This window comes from Carlito syrichta, unplaced genomic scaffold (genome assembly GCF_000164805.1).
Source record: "Carlito syrichta isolate Samal-C Ts95f unplaced genomic scaffold, Tarsius_syrichta-2.0.1 Scaffold308000, whole genome shotgun sequence".
NCBI classification, from domain to species: Eukaryota; Metazoa; Chordata; class Mammalia; order Primates; family Tarsiidae; genus Carlito; species Carlito syrichta.
In genome coordinates, this window is record NW_007252096.1 from 136,642 (window position 1) to 153,396 (window position 16,755).

Below are 16,755 nucleotides of genomic sequence, written 5' to 3' on the forward strand. Positions count from 1 at the left end.
AAAAAAAAAAAAAAAAAAGACTCAACTATATACTGATTACGAAAGACTCTTGTTAACTATAAAGACTCTGAGAGTTTGAAAGTAAAGAAGGACAGAAAGAGATAATGCAATGCAGACAATAAGCAGAAAGCTAGTGTGGCTATATTTACATCAGAAAAAGTAGCCTTTATGGCATGAGTATCACAAAGATGAAAATGAATACTTAATAAGGATAAAAGAGTTTATTCAACAGAATAGACAATACTAAATTTGTTGTCATCTGATAACAATGATTCAAAAAATATTTTAAAAATGAATTAAATGATTGCTCTAGTCCTATCTTTTGAGGAAACTGACTACATACCATTAGCAAGATTTTGATTGTCATCTCCATCACAGGTTTTCTACAGTTTCTGCTGTCCCCCTGACCAAAACAGATACCTGGCCAGAGGATGTTGGCATCCATGCCATAGAGGTCTACTTCCCAGCCCAGTATGTGGACCAAACTGACCTGGAGAAGTTTTACAATGTGGAAGCAGGGAAATATACCGTGGGTTTGGGTCAGACTCAAATGGGCTTCTGCTCAGTCCAGGAGGATATCAACTCCCTGTGCCTGACGGTGGTGCAAAGGCTGATAGAACGCACACAACTCCCATGGGAGTCTGTGGGCAGGCTGGAAGTGGGTACCGAGACCATCATCGACAAGTCCAAGGCTGTCAAAACAGTGCTCATGGAACTCTTCCAAGATTCGGGCAACACAGACATCGAGGGCGTAGACACCACCAATGCCTGTTACGGCGGCACTGCCTGCCTCTTCAATGCAGCCAACTGGATGGAGTCCAGCTACTGGGATGGTACGTGCTGCCAGGGGCCTGATATAAAAAGGGGGCTGGAGGTGGAGGCTGAATATTATCTGTTTTGCTTTTCAGTTCCCCAGGTGGCTTCATCCACTGAAGGAAGGACAACGTATTCACACAGCTGCTGCTATCATGCTCACAACCACAGTGAAAATAACCACTTAGACTTGTATGGCTTTCTCCAGTTACTTAGGGAGCATGTTGACACAGTCATTCACTGAGTTCTTACAACAGCCTAGGAGGTGGGTCTTACATCAGATTTTTTGATGAGAACATGGAAGACCTGAGATCTTATGCGTACTGAGTGGCAGAGGCAAAACATCAAACCATATCTAATATATTTCCCATTTTACCGTACCTGCTTCTCTTAAGCATCTTCTAAATTGCCCAGAGAGAGATTGGTAATGTTAAAAGACATCTACATTTATACAAAGTTTAGCTGTTAAGTGCAAGATGAGAGTTTGCAACTCTAGCTCTGTCAATAATCGTTGACAAATTCCTCAACTTCTTTGAGTCTCAGGGTTCTTGATAGAAATAGACCAGAGAATCACAGGATAAACTGTTACACAGAGTACTTTGCATTCTCCCTTGCCTGGCTCCTAGGATATTGTTTTTTGTTAAACATATTAACATTACCTTGTATCTTACTTATACCTTCCCCTAATGCTATATTAGAGAAATGACTTCTGTTGACATGACAAGAAAACATCCAAGGGAAACAGTACAAGATGAGACTTTGCATTCCTAGCTCTGTCAATAATCACTGATAAATTCCTTAACCTCTTTGAGCTTCAGGGCTTTTTGTTGTTGCTGTTGTTTTGCCTATCTACCTTGTAGGGTTGGTAAAAGAATTGAATAAAATAATCCATGGAAATGTGCAAAAACAGTACCTTGGCAGTCAAGACACTTTATCTTTACTGAGTTTGAAACTAGGATTAAAAACCTTAGAAAACAGCTGGGCCCGGTGGCTCAGCCTGTAATCCCGTGCCTTTGGGAGGCTGAGGTGAGTGGATTGCCTGAGCCCGCGGGTTCAAGACCCGCCTCGGCAGCAAGACTTCATCTCTACAATAAATCAAAAAATCAACCGGGCGTGGTAGCGCGCGCTTGTAATTCCGGCCATTCGGAAGGCTGAGGCGGAAGGATCGCCGGAGCCCAGCGGGTCGAGGCTGTGGTGGCCGGGAGCGGCCACTGCACTCCAGTCTGGGCGACAGAGTGAGACTCCGACTCAAAACTGAAAAAAAAAAAACTTAGAAACCATAATGAGCAGTAATTGTAAAATTAATAATAAAGTCTTTTTTAATAATTCAATGAACAAACAAATGCAAAATGGATCTATCAAAGGTCTACATCTGCAAAATAGAGTGAGTAGCATTTTCCCAACTTTCTCTGCCGATATCATAAAATCTTAATGCAGAGTCCTTAGGGGTCATCTAATCCAATATCCTTTGCTTTAAAAAAAGAGGTCAAGCCAGGCTCGGTGGCTCAGCCTGTAATCCCACGCCTTTGGGAGGCTGAGGTGAGTGGATTGCCTGAGCCCGCGGGTTCGAGACCCGCCTGGGCAACTTGGCGAGACCTCATCTCTACAATAAATCAAAAATTAGCTGGGCATAGTAGCACGCGCCTGTAGTTCCAGCTACCTGAAAGGCTGAGGCGGAAGGATCACCGGACTCCAGTCTGGGTGACGGAGTGGGACTCCAACTCAAAAAAAAAAAAAAGAGGTCAAAAGAGGTTTAACAATTTGTCTTTGTTCACGCAGCAAGACAGTGAAATTCCAGAAGGTCATTCCGCGTTTTTCTTTTCTTTTTTTTTTCTTTCTTAAAGAAGGGAGGTACAGTTCAGGATTAGATTTTCAACTGTTATACATGGCCCCACCATGTTCCAATGATATAGGTTGTTCCAGTCTCTAGTTATCAAATCTGTTCTTACAGTGTTTCTCCTACTTACTACTTGTATAACTACCTCTGTAGCCATCCCTACCATTATTACCACAACCAAGTATTTATTTGGAGAGCAGAAATGAAGGGTAAGGAGCTTCCACCAACCTTTAATTAAAAATCAGAGACCCTATTCTGCCCTGTCAGCTTTAAGCATTTCATTTCAAAGGAGTAGATTCTGCTGAGTGGCTGGGTATTCCACAATAATATGGCGCTTGGTTAAAAACAAAACAACAACAACAAAACAGTACAAATGAAAAGCCAAACTAGTGAAATGCGAATTTCCAGTTTGTACTTCAAACCAAAAAAATGCCGAAACTTGAGCCTGAACACCGACTACAGATCCTGCAGGCGATAGCAACCACCAGACCAAATGAGGCCAGTGCGAATGAGATCTCTGCTCTGACCTAGCCAACCATTGACCTGGGGACCTCATGTGGAGGTAGCAGCCCAGGCGCTTGCCAGGGGGTCCTGAACCACTCCAGAGAAGAGAGGAGGGTGTGGTGGCAGGAAAGGGTGGGGCTGGCTGAGATTGGCCAGGGATTACCATGCTAATGTGTCATTTTTTAGTACAAATACTTGAAATTTATAGTTGGAAAAGAGTATGTATATACCCATGCACAAAAGAGTGTAAAGTGAAGAAAATATCCCCTTTTGACACCCCATTGCCACTTCCCAGAATTTAGCATTAATAGTATTTTATTTTATTTTATTTATTTTATGAACCCGGGGGCTCAGGCAATCCTGAGTGGTCATTTCTATATATCAGTATATACAAAGTCTACGTTATTCTTTTCAAAACCACAATATTCTATTGATGGATATGCCACATTTTATTTAATCAATCCCATATTGATGGCTCTATAGATTGTTGTGTATTTTCTGCAGTCAAAAAGAATGTTTTTTGATATGGTGCTTTTAGTTTTGCACACTTGTGACAAAGTGTTTTAAGAATAAATCCTTGCTGGGCGCAGTGGTTCAAGCCTGTAATCCCAGCACTTTGGGAGGCGGAAGCGAGAGGATTGCCTGAGGTCAGGGGTTTGAGACCAGCTTGAGCAACATTGCAAGACCTGGTCTCTACAATAAATAAAAAAATCAACCGGGCATGGTGGTGCATGCCTGTGGTTCCAGCTCCTTGGAAGACTGAGGTGGAAAGATTACCTGAGTCCAGCAGGTCGAGGCTGCAGTGGCTGTGAGTGTGCCACTGCATCCCAGCCTGGGCGACAGAGTGAGACTCCAACTCAAAAAAAGAGAATGGATCCTCAGAAGTGGAACCACAGGATAGGTTGATTTAAAAGTTTAATAAAATGTGTCAAATTGTTCTCCAAAGTGTTGCACTAAATTACATTCCTATATTATTAAGCTTTCTAGCCTTTGTCAATTTAATAAGTAAAATCATAGTGTTTTTGTCTTTCTTTCATTATGACAACTTGAATATTTTTTATGATGTTTATTGGAAATTTTACTATATAGCTTATCTTTTTAATGAGACTTTTTTTTGTTTTTTGAGTTGGGGTCTCACTCGGTCGCCCAGACTGGAGTGCAGTGGCTGCTCCCGGCCCCCGCAGCCTCGACCTGCTGGGCTCCAGGGATCCTTCCGCCTCAGCCTTCCAAGTAGCCGGAGTTACAGGCATGCGCTACCACGCCCGGCCGATTTTTTGATTTATTATAGAGATGAGGTCTCGCTGCCCAGGCGGGTCTCGAACCCGCGGGCTCAGGCAATCCACTCACCTCAGCCTCCCAAAGGCGCGGGATGACAGGCTGAGCCACTGAGCCCGGCTTAATGAGACTTTTATAAATGAATGCAAATAGCTTTTGTTGATTGTCAAGTGTTGTAAATACTTCTCCCCTTTGTCTTTTGACTTTTTTTCTGTTAGAAGGTTTTGATTTTTAGGTAATCAAACGTATTGGCCTTTTCCTAAGTGGCTTCTAAATACTTTTCTATAGTTCTAAAGTTTTCACAATGTGTGTGTATACATATACATTTGGATAAATTTCAGGGTGATAAAGTGCTATGATATAATCAATATAAACCTAAATTGTCTCCAAAAGCGCCAACTGACAAATTTGTCACTGAAGTCAGAAACAGGATTCTGAGTAAATGACATTTTACAGATAGAACGTCAGGACACTGAGTTTTGACCTTGCCTTTCAAATGCATCATCAGTTGCGCTAGAACATAAGCTCCACGGGGCTGGGATCTCTGGTTCTGTTCGCCTATTCCCAGCCCCTCAAAACTGTGCCTGGCACGCAGTAGGTACTCAGTCGCCTCCAGATTTGGTGGCGGCGATAATCCTTTCTTGCCCTTCTTTTCAGGTCGCTACGCAATGGTCGTCTGCGGAGACATCGCCGTCTACCCCAGTGGCAATGCTCGTCCCACCGGTGGGGCCGGCGCCGTGGCGATGTTGATTGGGCCCAAGGCCCCCCTGGCCCTAGAGCGAGGTGTGTGGCCCACCGTCACCAAGGGGCTGTGCGTGGGGCAACCAGATCCATAGATCCCAATCCCACGCGGGTGGACCCGCTCCTCAGGGCTTGGGTGGGGATCTGAAGATGCTATGGCCCGTCTCCCAAAGCTGAGTTCAGGAGAAAAGTGTGGGGAGGAGGGGAAGAGGGGAATCCATGAGGTTTCTTCTGCGTCCTCGCGCAGTGAAATAATGATGCCGGGACTGAGTGATGCAGATGCTGATGCGGAACCTTAGGGGCGGTACCGGCAGTTGAAGATGAAAGAAGATCATTGGGTGTAAAGCGAGAGTCTGTCCTCTGAGACTTTTGGCTTCTATGCCAGGTTTTGTCCAACCCACATAGTGTGGAAAGGGAAATATAAATCTCGTTTAGGTAACACCAACAACCTGTCCATCTGCTTTGGACTATGTGAGTGATGCTGAGTGGGCTTAGACGTGGGCGTGGGGAGCACATCAAGACCAGGAAGCGCTGACGTGGACCGCGCGGCCTTTGTGCTTAAGGTGGGCTGCACCGTGTCGTCTCTGAGACCCTCTGTGTGGCTTTCCAGGGCTCAGGGGAACCCATATGGAGAACGTGTATGACTTCTACAAACCAAATTTGGCCTCAGAGTATCCACTGCTGGATGGGAAGCTTTCCATCGAGTGCTACTTACGGGCTTTGGATCGATGTTATGCATCATACCGCCAAAAAATCCAGAAACAGTGGAAGCAAGGTATGACACTCAGAGGGCAGAAAGTGGGGTTCCATTTACACTGGCCAAGAGTTTGCACCTAAACGCGTAAAGCAAGCTCTCTTCTCTCCTTCCCCGAAAACGATGTCAAAAGAGTTGTTTTCTGTCCCCTTCCCTGGGTCTATGCTAAAATCTTCATTTGGATGTCATTCGGATTCAAGTATAAAATCGTCTCTAAGTTTAGCTAAATAAAAGAAAGAAAACAACCCAGGGCAAAGCCACCAGTATGAATCCAGTGAGTGTCAGCCACCTGGGGAGATATATTGTGAGACAGGGTGAACATATTTTACAGCGGTTGGTTGGCATTTGTTTCTGTTCAAGTCAGGCATGATTTGCCTCTTGGTTTATAGTTTGCCACTTTTCAGAGTCTAATCGATGTTGAGAAATCTTGCATGTATTTTCTGCATGCTAAAGTATTATCCGTGATTTTTCTCTGCATGGTGTTATTACAGGTCGATTTTATTTTCACCTGTAGTTTCGGAATTTCCTCACTAAAATATATGTACTGCATTAATAATCAGAAAAAAAGCAAATAAATCTTGGTTTTAAAATACAGGAGGTTCGACCGCATGTGGTGGCACGAGCCTGTAATCCCAGCACTTTAGGAGGTCGAGTGAGAGGGTTGCCTAGCCCATGGGTTCAAGACCCACCTGAGCAACTTGGCGAGACCTCATCTCCACAATAAATCAAAAAAATTAGCCGTGGTAGCGCGCACCTGTAGTTCCAGCTACTTGGAAGGCTGAGGCAGAAGGACCACCAGAGCCCAGCAGGTCGAGGCTGCGGTGGCCGGGAGCATGTCACTGCCCTCCAGCCTGGGTGACAGAGTGAGACTCCTACTCAAAAAAAAAAAAAATTTAAAATACAGGAGGTTCTTATCTGCTTAGCCTTGCCCAAAAGGATAGTTTTCAGTGTGGAAAAGGCACGTGCTGAAGCGTCAGAGCATGGATGCTTCGGAGGTGGCATGAGGGCCACTTCTTGTTCCTTTCTACTACTGGGGGGGGTGTCACCTGCCAGATGTGACCTCCGTGGATAACAGGTCATCTCATGGCTCTCTGCCTCTGTCCGTTCACTGTAAAATTGCTATTGGCTAATTGCCCTTGCTTCCTCTGAATTCTCCCGGCATTTAGATTTGACTCCTTATGCTCCTATGGAATTTGATTGCTGCCACTTTGGATTACAATGTTAAAGGTTGCACTAGCTGGGCGTGGGGGCTCACACCTATAATATCAGCACTTTGGGAGGCTGAGGTGAGAGGATTGCCTGATCCCATGGGCTCAAGACCAGCCTGGGCAACTTGGCAAGACCTCCTCTCTACAATAAATCAAAAAATTAGCCAGGCGTGGTGGCGCATGCCAGCTACTTGGAAGGCTGAGGTGGAAGGATCACCTGAAGCCAACAGGTCGAGGCTGCAGTGGCCGTGAGCATGCCACTGCCCTCCAGCCTGGGCGACAGAGAGAGACTCCAACTCAAAACAAAAAGTAGCTTGCACTGTCCTCCTCTTCATAGCAAGAGAAACGGTCTATAGTGTAGAGCCAGACACATCTAAACCTAAATCCAAAGAAGCCAGGCTTTTTAAGTGGGGTGACCTTAGCCACATGCCTTACCTTAATTTTTTGAAGACACTGTTTCCTCCTCTGAAAAAATAGGGAAAATGATAGAACCCAAGATTGATTTAGGGCAAGGTTCTGCCACAGAGATGGGCAATAGTAGATACAAAGACGTTCGTTTCTTTCTCTTCTTTCCGTATACACAGAGGATGCTTAGTAAATGCATGGAACACGCATAAATAAACCTTATCTGTGTTTGCTGGAAGTGAGAAGCAGTCCTCTGGGGGGCCGGAGAACCTTGGCATGGTTAGAAGTCGGAGAGCAGGCCATAAAGCCACATCCTTGCCTCCACGCTTCCTCTTTCAGCTGGCATCGATCGCCCCTTCACACTGGACGATTTGCAGTTTATGGTCTTTCATGCGCCCTTTTGTAAGATGGTCCAGAGATCCCTGGCTCGCCTGATGTACAACGACTTCCTGTCAAGCAGCAGCACCACGCAGACCAGCTTATATGAGGGCCTGGAAGCCTTCCGGTGAGTCCTCTTCTTGGGCGCCAAGAGGCTCCAGAGAGGTGAGCGAGAGGGGCGCTTCCCCTCGCCTGGCGTCTGGGTGGCCGGCACTCCGGAGGGGAACAAATGGCAGGCCTCCAGCAGGGCGGGATGATCCCATGTTCTGTTCTCGCATGGGGTCCTGGGTTATTGTCTGCACAGGGCCCTCCGTGTGTCATCTCAGGGGAGCACGGAGAGTTTGCTGGCGCCTCTGAATGCGTGACAATAAGACGCAACAGAGCGTAAGAAGAAAGGTAAAGGGAATGTGGCAAAGTCACTCAGTCGGTAAACATTTTCTCAGCATCAGCTGTGTGCCAGGCACCACACTCAGCTCCTGGGAGCGCAAATTGCGACTCCACGAGCCCTGCTCTGCAAGATCTCACAGTCTCTACCGACACAAACACATAGAAGCAAATGATCACATCACAGGGTGGCAGCTTGGAGAGTGTCAGGTCTCATTCTCACTTGTCGTCGTCTTACTGTCTTTCTTGTTGCTTCAGTTTCCGCCACCTAAAAAATGGGAATCGTCCGGCTCATCCCCTTAGCTGCCATATGGGAGAATGTTGTTTATTAACGTGCTACTGTAAGATACTTAGGAAAGAAGTATTCAATACAGAGAATTCTCACTGGGAAGGGAATCTTTCCCTTTCTTCTTGGTATCTGTTTATTTCAAGGTTTGGACTATTCTACCAACATCTGCTACTACTAACTCTGCCACTAACTAAAACATCAAAATTAGCACAAGCACTGCTTATAAGACCTGTCCTATCAGAACCAGAAGTGTAGCATATTCCAAAGCTAATGGTTTAATATCCTTAGCATATTAAAGATCTTATCAATAATAAAATAAATGCCCTAATAGAAAAGTGAGCAAATGAAAAGACAGAAACTTTCCTCAAATATATATATAACCATATTTTAAAATGTGCATGTTCATTAATAACAAATTTACTCAAGTTACCACTTTCTTTTCATAGTCTTTTTAATGTTTGAATACCCAGAATTGACAAGCCCGTGGGAAAACGGGCAATAGTAGGTGTATAAATTGGTATAAGTGTTTTAAGGAGTCCTAGAACAGGAAGCAAAAGTCTCAAATATGTGCACACCTTTGGGCTCAGTAATTCCACATTTAAAATAATGTATAACTATTAACTAGCAAGAAACAGAAATAGGGAAACTGGTTAAAAGAGACTACATTCTGCAATGGATCATTCTGTAGCCTTTAAAAATAACATTAGCTGGGCACAGTGACTCAAACCTGTAATCCCAGCACTTTGGGAGGCCAAAACGAGAGGATTGCCTGAGCCCATGGGTTCGAGACCAGCCTGGGCAACTTGGTGAGACCTTGTCTCTACAATAAATCAAAAAATTAGCCAGATGTGGTGGTGCATGCCTGTAGTTCCAGCTACTTAGAAAGCTGAGGCAGAGGGATCGTCTGAGCCCAGCAGGTTGAGGCTGTGGCGGCCATGAGCATGCCACTGTACTCCAGCCTGGGAAACACAGTGAGACTCTGACTCAAAAAGAAAAAGAAAAAGAAAAATTAGCCAGGCATGGTGGCACATGCCTGTAGTTCCAGCTACTTGGAAGGCTGAGGTGGAAGGATCACCTGAGCCCAGCAGGTTGAGGCTGCGGCGGCCATGAGAATGCCACTGCACTCTACCCCAGGCGACAGAGTGAGACTCCAACTCAAAAATAATGATAATAATAATGTTATGGAAGATTTAATTTCATGGGGAAATACACACACACACTCATACACACACACACACAAAGTTAGGAAATCATGCCAAACAAAATACATAGTTTGATTTTCCTTCTAATTTTCTGGTAGCGCTCTCAGTGCTACCTTTGAACAACAGGACTATTAGTGGCATGTTTTTCTTTGTGCCCTGCTGTATTTCCAGATATTGCCATAAAACCGTGTGCCCCAAAGTCTCTCTTCTGAAGCTTCTACTCTTCCCCTTGCGCTCTCCTTTCCCGTGGCTTCTCACCTGGTCATCTCTGGTTGCTTTCCAGAGGGTTGAAGCTAGAAGACACCTACAACAACAAGGACCTGGATAAAGCGCTTCGGAAAGCCTCTCTGGACATGTTCAACAAGAAAACCAAGGCTTCCCTTTACCTTCCCTCACACAATGGGAATACGTACACCTCATCTCTGTACGGGTGCCTGGCCTCACTTCTGTCCCAGTGAGTACTGTTTCTGATCCCACCTCCTGGCAGTCCCCTCCATAGTCAAGCAAGGGGTCACCAAGTTTGGTGCCTCTTCTGGTTCAGAGTCGTATTATATTTTGTTTTTTGAGTTGAGATCTCACTCTGTCGCCCAGGCTAGACTGCAGTGGCACAATCATGGCTCATCACCGCCTCGGCCTCTTGGGCCCAAGTGGTCCTTCCACCTCAGCTTCCTCAGCAGCTGGGACTACAGGCACGTGCCACAATGCCTGGCTAACTTTTTTGATTTTTTTGTAGCGACGAGGTCTCATTATGTTGCCCAGGCTAGTCTCAAACTCCTGGACTCAAGCAACCCTCCGGCCTCAGCCTCCCAAAGTGCTGAGATTACAGGCAAAATTTTAAAAGAAGGGAGCAGAGAGAGAAGGAAGGGAGGAAAGAAGGAAGGAAGACAAAAGAGACTTGTCTTGATAGTGCAGGCATAGGTAGATTTGCAATCCGTGTTACACAGCGGTCTCCAAAGTGAAGTATGTGGCTATTAGAGGATGTGCAAGATCTCTCTGGGTGCAACTAGAAAACATAGGACTTGTATGTGTGTTTTTCTCTTTTATTTCACATCTCTAGTGGCTAAGAGAATCTAGCTTTAGAGCTCACAACCTGGGTTCAAATCTCTTTACCACTTTTTAGCTTTGACCTTGGAAAAACACTTAACTTCTGTGTGCCTCACTTTCTCTAACTGTTGTACAATATGTATAATAAAAATTCCTTACCTGATTTCAAACCAGGCAAAGTGGGGACCAAGGGGAGGTCCAGACTTTACCTGTTCGTTGTCCACTTGTATACCTAATTCTGAATTGTACCCTGCATCTTTAAAATAAAATATTAAAATCAGCCGGGTGTGGTAGCGCTTGCCTGTAATTCTGGCTACTCGGAAGGCTGAGGCGGAAGGATCGCCGGAGCCCAGCAGGCGAGGCTGCAGTGGCTGGGAGCGGCCACTGCACTCCAGTCTGGGCGACCGAGTGAGACTCCAACTCAAAAAAAAAAAAAAAAAATAAATTAAATAAAAGAAGTTACAGTGCACATATAAGCACAGACACACACATACACAGAATAAATAAACAAATAAACAAATAAAAATACCTATGTTCTACTGTTTTATGAGCATTAAGTATCTAAAACAAAGTAGCAGTTCTCTGCAGGTGCTCAAATTTTAGTTGGTATTTCTATTCATTTTCTGGTTTTACTTACGTAGGATTAAACTTGATCAAATTATTACTGATGGGGGATGATCAAAAGTTATGATTGATTAACCCACACATAAAGTTGCCAGTTGACTTGGGAACCTGGAGGGTGAGTCCAGTGGTCCTGACCTCCATTTGGAGGCAGTTTCAGAGCTCACCTAATTCATCTTGTCTTCATGAGTGGGGAGAATTTCCATATACATCCGAAATTCTGTTGTCTTTGCTGTGCCGTATAGATCTTGGATTTTAGCTGCTGTCCTTTTAGCAGGCTTTCCCACTCCTGGGCCTGCTCCCGGGGTCTACCAGAAGTCCCTCTTTGTGGAAAGGCCCTTCATGAAACCTATTTCTAGTTGTATGAGATGAACGGGGAAGAGACTGGGCTGATGGGTTGGTGCTTTATTTGAAATGCAGACTATAATGCTGATATGTTTGGGGCTTTGATTTTTTTTCCTACAGCCACTCAGCCCAAGAATTGGCTGGCTCCCGGATTGGGGCCTTCTCTTATGGCTCTGGCTTAGCAGCAAGCCTTTTTTCATTTCGAGTGTCCCGGGATGCTTCTCCAGGTGAGTCTCGTCTTTCTAGCAGACATCCCTAATAAGATTCATCGGGTAAAATTCACCGCTTTCTGCCTCACCACTGCCAAGGCTGCATCTCGACAGAATTTTGCTGTGATTAAGAGCAAAGAAAACCAATAAAGGGGTTTAAGGAATAGAGTAAGTTTGTCCAATTACGTATTTAAAGCAATCCCTTGGCTACTACTTCGAGATCAGATTGAAGATGAACAGAGGTGAATATGGGGAAACCAGTTAGATGTTCCGACAAATAATTCAGGCAAGAGGTAATGGTGGTTTGGCTGCAACTGATTAAAGAGCAGCTGATGGATGTGAGCTATCCAGTAAGCATTTGTTGATTATCCTGTGATTGATGTGATCGAGGGTATGCATCTAGTACTATCTGGGATATACCTTTGACATAGTCCAAGGAACAATCGGCTGCTTTCTCTCACCAGCAGCAACTATGGAAGGCAAAACACTGAAAAGAAAGAGGTTTATTTCTGAATATGGAATTCAGGGAGACAGAACTTAGTGTATTCACTAGAGTCTGCTCAAGACAACACAAACTCATCGCAGTATTTAGACCCAAAACTTATAGCCCTTCGTCTTATAACACTTTTACTTCTCATACGTCTTGCTCACATTTATGTTTGCTTATTATTTCCCAGTATTCTAAGCTACACACAGAGCATGTTCCCCTGGGTGTGTGCTCTCACAGAATCTGGCTCTCTGTTGACTGACAGAAGTGATCATGCCAACAAAGAAGGTATAACAATCTCTCTTTTGCTCCTCAGGCTCCCCCCTGGACAAGCTAGTGTCTAGCACAGCTGACCTGCCAAAACGCCTAGCCTCCCGAAAGCGTATGTCTCCTGAAGAGTTCACAGAAATAATGAACCAAAGAGAGCAATTCTATCACAAGGGTAAGTAAAAGTGCAGGAAGAGAGAAAGAGAAAGTAACTTATCCCGGTAGCTGATGGGCAGGGATTCATCATAAATCTAGAATATAGTGGTCCAGGATCAAGACTTTTATGAGATATAGTGGGGAGAAGATTTGTTAGAATATCTGATCACCAAAGGGACAAGAACTGAGTGGGGAAGCAGAAGGGGAGAGGTAGGAGCACAGCCTGTAGCTTCCCAGCATAGGTCATAGCAAATCACCCAGAACATGATACCAACAATGTAGTTGCACGGAAGCCAGAAGAATAACATTTGAAAATGCTGTCTGCACAACAGTTGAAAAAGTCTGGACCTCAGAGTCAGTCACATCTAGCCCTGACTTGCATCTCTTACCAGCTCTGTGTCTTTGGGAAAATTGTTAAGCTTAGTCTTGTTTCTAAAATTATACCAACTTTGCAGGATTTCCAGATAGACTGAAGGAGTTACAGCAGGTGAGTAAGTGATCAAAAAGTAGTCTCTTCCCTATTGCCTCCTTTCTCCACCAAACAGAAAAACAAAATATTGCCCCCAAAAGCAACAAATGAAAAGGAAACAAAAGCCAAAGGTAGTACTGGAGAGATCAGATGGTGGTTTTAAAACCACCGTCAACGATATATTCTCAGTGGATCCAAACCAGAGAACTTAGTGCTAAAAAGGAAGTGTCTATAAAGAAACTGGAAGCTCCAAGGTACATCTCAACCTAGGTACTACTGGCAAAAAGACGTGATGAAGACTTCAGTGAAGGAAAGGCATGTTTACTACAGAAAAATGTCATGCGCTTAGAATGAAATGTTCAGTAGCCAAGCCTTAATTGCCAGACCCAAGATGGCTGCTTTTTTGGTTTTTCTGCTGGTCCAGTGTTCCACTTGGTGGCCTCACAGTCCCTTGCAGCACAGCCAAGATAGCTTCACTGGGAAGCTGTGGACATCCTCGTGACTGTTTTCCTTCCCAAAACTCATACGCTCTTTGTGAGAATGGCCTGTTCTCCTCATTTCACAGTGAACTTCTCCCCACCGGGTGACGCAAAAAGCCTTTTCCCAGGTACTTGGTACCTGGAACGAGTGGACGAGATGCACCGCCGAAAGTACGCCCGACGTCCCGTCTGAAGGTGGTGAGTGAGCGTTTGCAGGGTCGGTGGCATGAAACCCTAGGTAACATCTTCCTCTGGGTAACAGATGCGGTGCTGATGCTGTGACCCAGCCAGGAAGGATCCATAGCTTCCAACACGATCAGAGGTGGAAGATTTTGCCGTAGGACAAGTTGAAGCTGTTAGGGCTTTTTGCCTTGGAAAGGCAACAGCTGGGAGAGGGACATGTTTCCAAAATCTTGCATGTGAAAAAAAGAGGCAGATCGGTTTACCTAACCTGCTCAGGATAGGAAGCTGAAGAAACAAAATGAGCGTCTGAAGAGGAAGCAGGCTATGAACCTAAGCCTATGGAACTCGTTACTCCATGGGTTTAGGTTGAGATCAGTAACAACTTGTAGCCTTGGAACACACCAGTGTGCCGAGGACAGAGTCTTAAGGAAACAGGGTGGTCAAGGGTTCTGTCAGAGACAGGCGCTGTGGCTAGAGGGGGCTTTGGGCTGGAAGACCAAGTGGCAGCTCTTGAGTCACGCCACTCCTCGGGGGCAGAAGCAGTCCGTGAGGCTGAGGAAGTGGGTGGGGCAGTGAAGGGAGCCGAGAGTTTAATGGAAGAGGGTTGGGGTGAGAGGAAAAAAATGTGAGAATTCATGGTTTGTTTGGTTTTTTTGGTTTGAGTTGGGAGTCTCACTCCGTTGCCCAGACTGGAGGGCAGTGGCACACTCCCTGCCACCGCAGCCTCGACCTGCTGGGCCCCGGCGATCCTTCTGTCTCAGCCTCCCAAATAGCTGGAACTACAGGCGAGTGCTACCATGCCCGGCTAATTTTTGACTTCTTGTAGAGACGATGTCTCACCAAGTTGCCCGGGCGGGTCTTGAACCCACAGGCTCAGGCAAGACACTCGCCTCGGTCTCCCACAGCGCTGGGATTACGGGCTGAGCCACTGAGCCTGGCCAATTCATGGTGTCTTAAAATATAAAAGCAGGTTTTCAGAATGAATATCTCGTTGTTCATGACCACAGATATCAGTCTGTGAGAGGCTGAGGTGGAAGGTTCGCTCTGAACCCAGGAGGTCAAGGCTGCAGTGAGTTGTGATGGGGCCACTGCCCTACAGCTTGGGCAATGGAGTAAGACCCCTGACAGGAGAGAAAGAAGAAGGAAGGGAGGGCAGGAGGGAGGGAGATGGGGAGGAGAAAGAAGAGAGAGAGAGAGAGAGAAGGAGGGAGGGAGGAATGAAAGAAGCGGAGGGAAGGGAAAGAAGTGTCTGTAAGAAAACAGGACGTAAGTGTCTGTAAGAAAACAGGACGTCAACCCAGGTACCGCTGGCCAAAAGGTCTTCCGGGAAGGCAAGGCATGTTTACTCTGGGACATGAGAGGATGGAAGGAAGAAAGGCAAGAAGAAAGAAAAGCAGAATGGAAGAGTGAAGGAGATTTTTCTTTCGCAACGAATGCGTCCCAATAAATATAGTCTCCACACCCAACTGTTCACATTTTTCTCCTCCTGGGCAGAAGGGGGAAAGAGAAAAAAGGCGCCAAGGGAGGGAAGGAACCGGGGAAGAGAGGGAAGGAGGTGTGGATGAGGGAGACACCCAGACAGAGCGTGGGGGTGGCAGCCGGGGGAGGAAGGTCTGGGGCGTGGCCCTCACGCACTGTCCGTGGGTGCCAGGCTGCCGACAGGCTGCAGCGGAGTGTCGGGGGCTGGGGGAGGTGGGCAAGCCGCTGGCCTGCCGGGGCTGCAGGACGTGACTGGGAAGGACAAACTCAGTAGCCAGGCCCTCCAGACTGGGACTACCAAGTGTGTCAGCTTGGTTCAGCCATCAGAAGGTGAGAGAGAGAGAGAGAGAGAGAGAGAGAGAGAGAGACAGAGAGAGAGAGAGAGAGAGAAATTTGGGTTTTCAAGGGAGAATTTCCAAATCAGGCCCCTCCCTCTCTAGAGAGACAAACTTCTCACAAGTGCCTTTTGGCAGCATGGTTCCTAAAGAGAAAGACGCGGGGCTGTTGGGCTTTTGTCGTGCTGATTATTTAAATGAGCGATGGACCTACAAGGATGAGATTGAGTTGAGATGAAGCTTTGACGCCTGGGCAACACTGACTGGGCATCCACACCGCCCTAGACTGCCCAGCCTGCTCTCCTATCTCAGGCAGATGCGTGATGGGGACCCTACTCACCCGCAGGCTCAGCCCCTGAGACACTGGGCACAGGCCCCTCGGGCTTGGCGCTGGGCAGGGGGTGGGAGTGCCCTGGCCCTCAGAACGTGGGGGGCAGAGCCCTCTGCACAGCCAGCCTGGGGGAAGGAGCCAGGACTGGGGTGCCCAGGATGAGACTCATCATGGCAGGACCTTCTTTCGTCTCTTTAAATTCTACAGATTCACGGGATGATTCCTGGCGAACATGGGCTAGCGAGCTTCTGCCCCTGAGCCGTATTTGATGATCCCCCTCTTAGTTTGCGAATAGATTTGAATCTACTCAGTAGCTGCGATCAGCATCGCCCCGTAGAGCGAGGAGCCGTCCTGGTGGGTCCTTCATTTCTTCCCCTGCTGCAGTCACTGTGGACGAGGGCCCCTTGGTGAAGGAATAAGACGGAGGGAGGGCCAGGAGGCCTCTTCCTCAAGCGGCCAGAAATGTGTCGATCCATTGTCTCCTCCAAGATCCAGATACACTTTCCTATCATTTGTTATAACTTTGTTATTATTGTTGTTATTAAACTCCTGTGCTATTA

The 16,755-nt window shown here is 46.3% G+C and overlaps 1 protein-coding gene across 2 annotated transcripts in view; it reads left to right on the forward strand.

Annotated features, from left to right (window-relative positions):
- Positions 1 to 16,755, forward strand: part of HMGCS2 (3-hydroxy-3-methylglutaryl-CoA synthase 2) — a 20,525-nt gene extending 3,770 nt beyond the window's left edge. The window contains exons 2-10 of one of the 2 annotated variants that reach the window (XM_008064756.1): positions 379 to 833; positions 5,087 to 5,212; positions 5,781 to 5,945; positions 7,877 to 8,042; positions 10,074 to 10,244; positions 11,921 to 12,027; positions 12,813 to 12,938; positions 13,954 to 14,065; positions 16,403 to 16,755. In XM_008064756.1, the coding sequence (XP_008062947.1) occupies positions 379 to 833; positions 5,087 to 5,212; positions 5,781 to 5,945; positions 7,877 to 8,042; positions 10,074 to 10,244; positions 11,921 to 12,027; positions 12,813 to 12,938; positions 13,954 to 14,060 (1,423 nt within the window). In that variant the 3' untranslated portion in view covers positions 14,061 to 14,065; positions 16,403 to 16,755. Of the gene's footprint in view, positions 1 to 378; positions 834 to 5,086; positions 5,213 to 5,780; positions 5,946 to 7,876; positions 8,043 to 10,073; positions 10,245 to 11,920; positions 12,028 to 12,812; positions 12,939 to 13,953; positions 14,072 to 16,402 lie in introns of those variants that run through there. The other variant, XM_021715893.1, reaches the window with a different exon arrangement.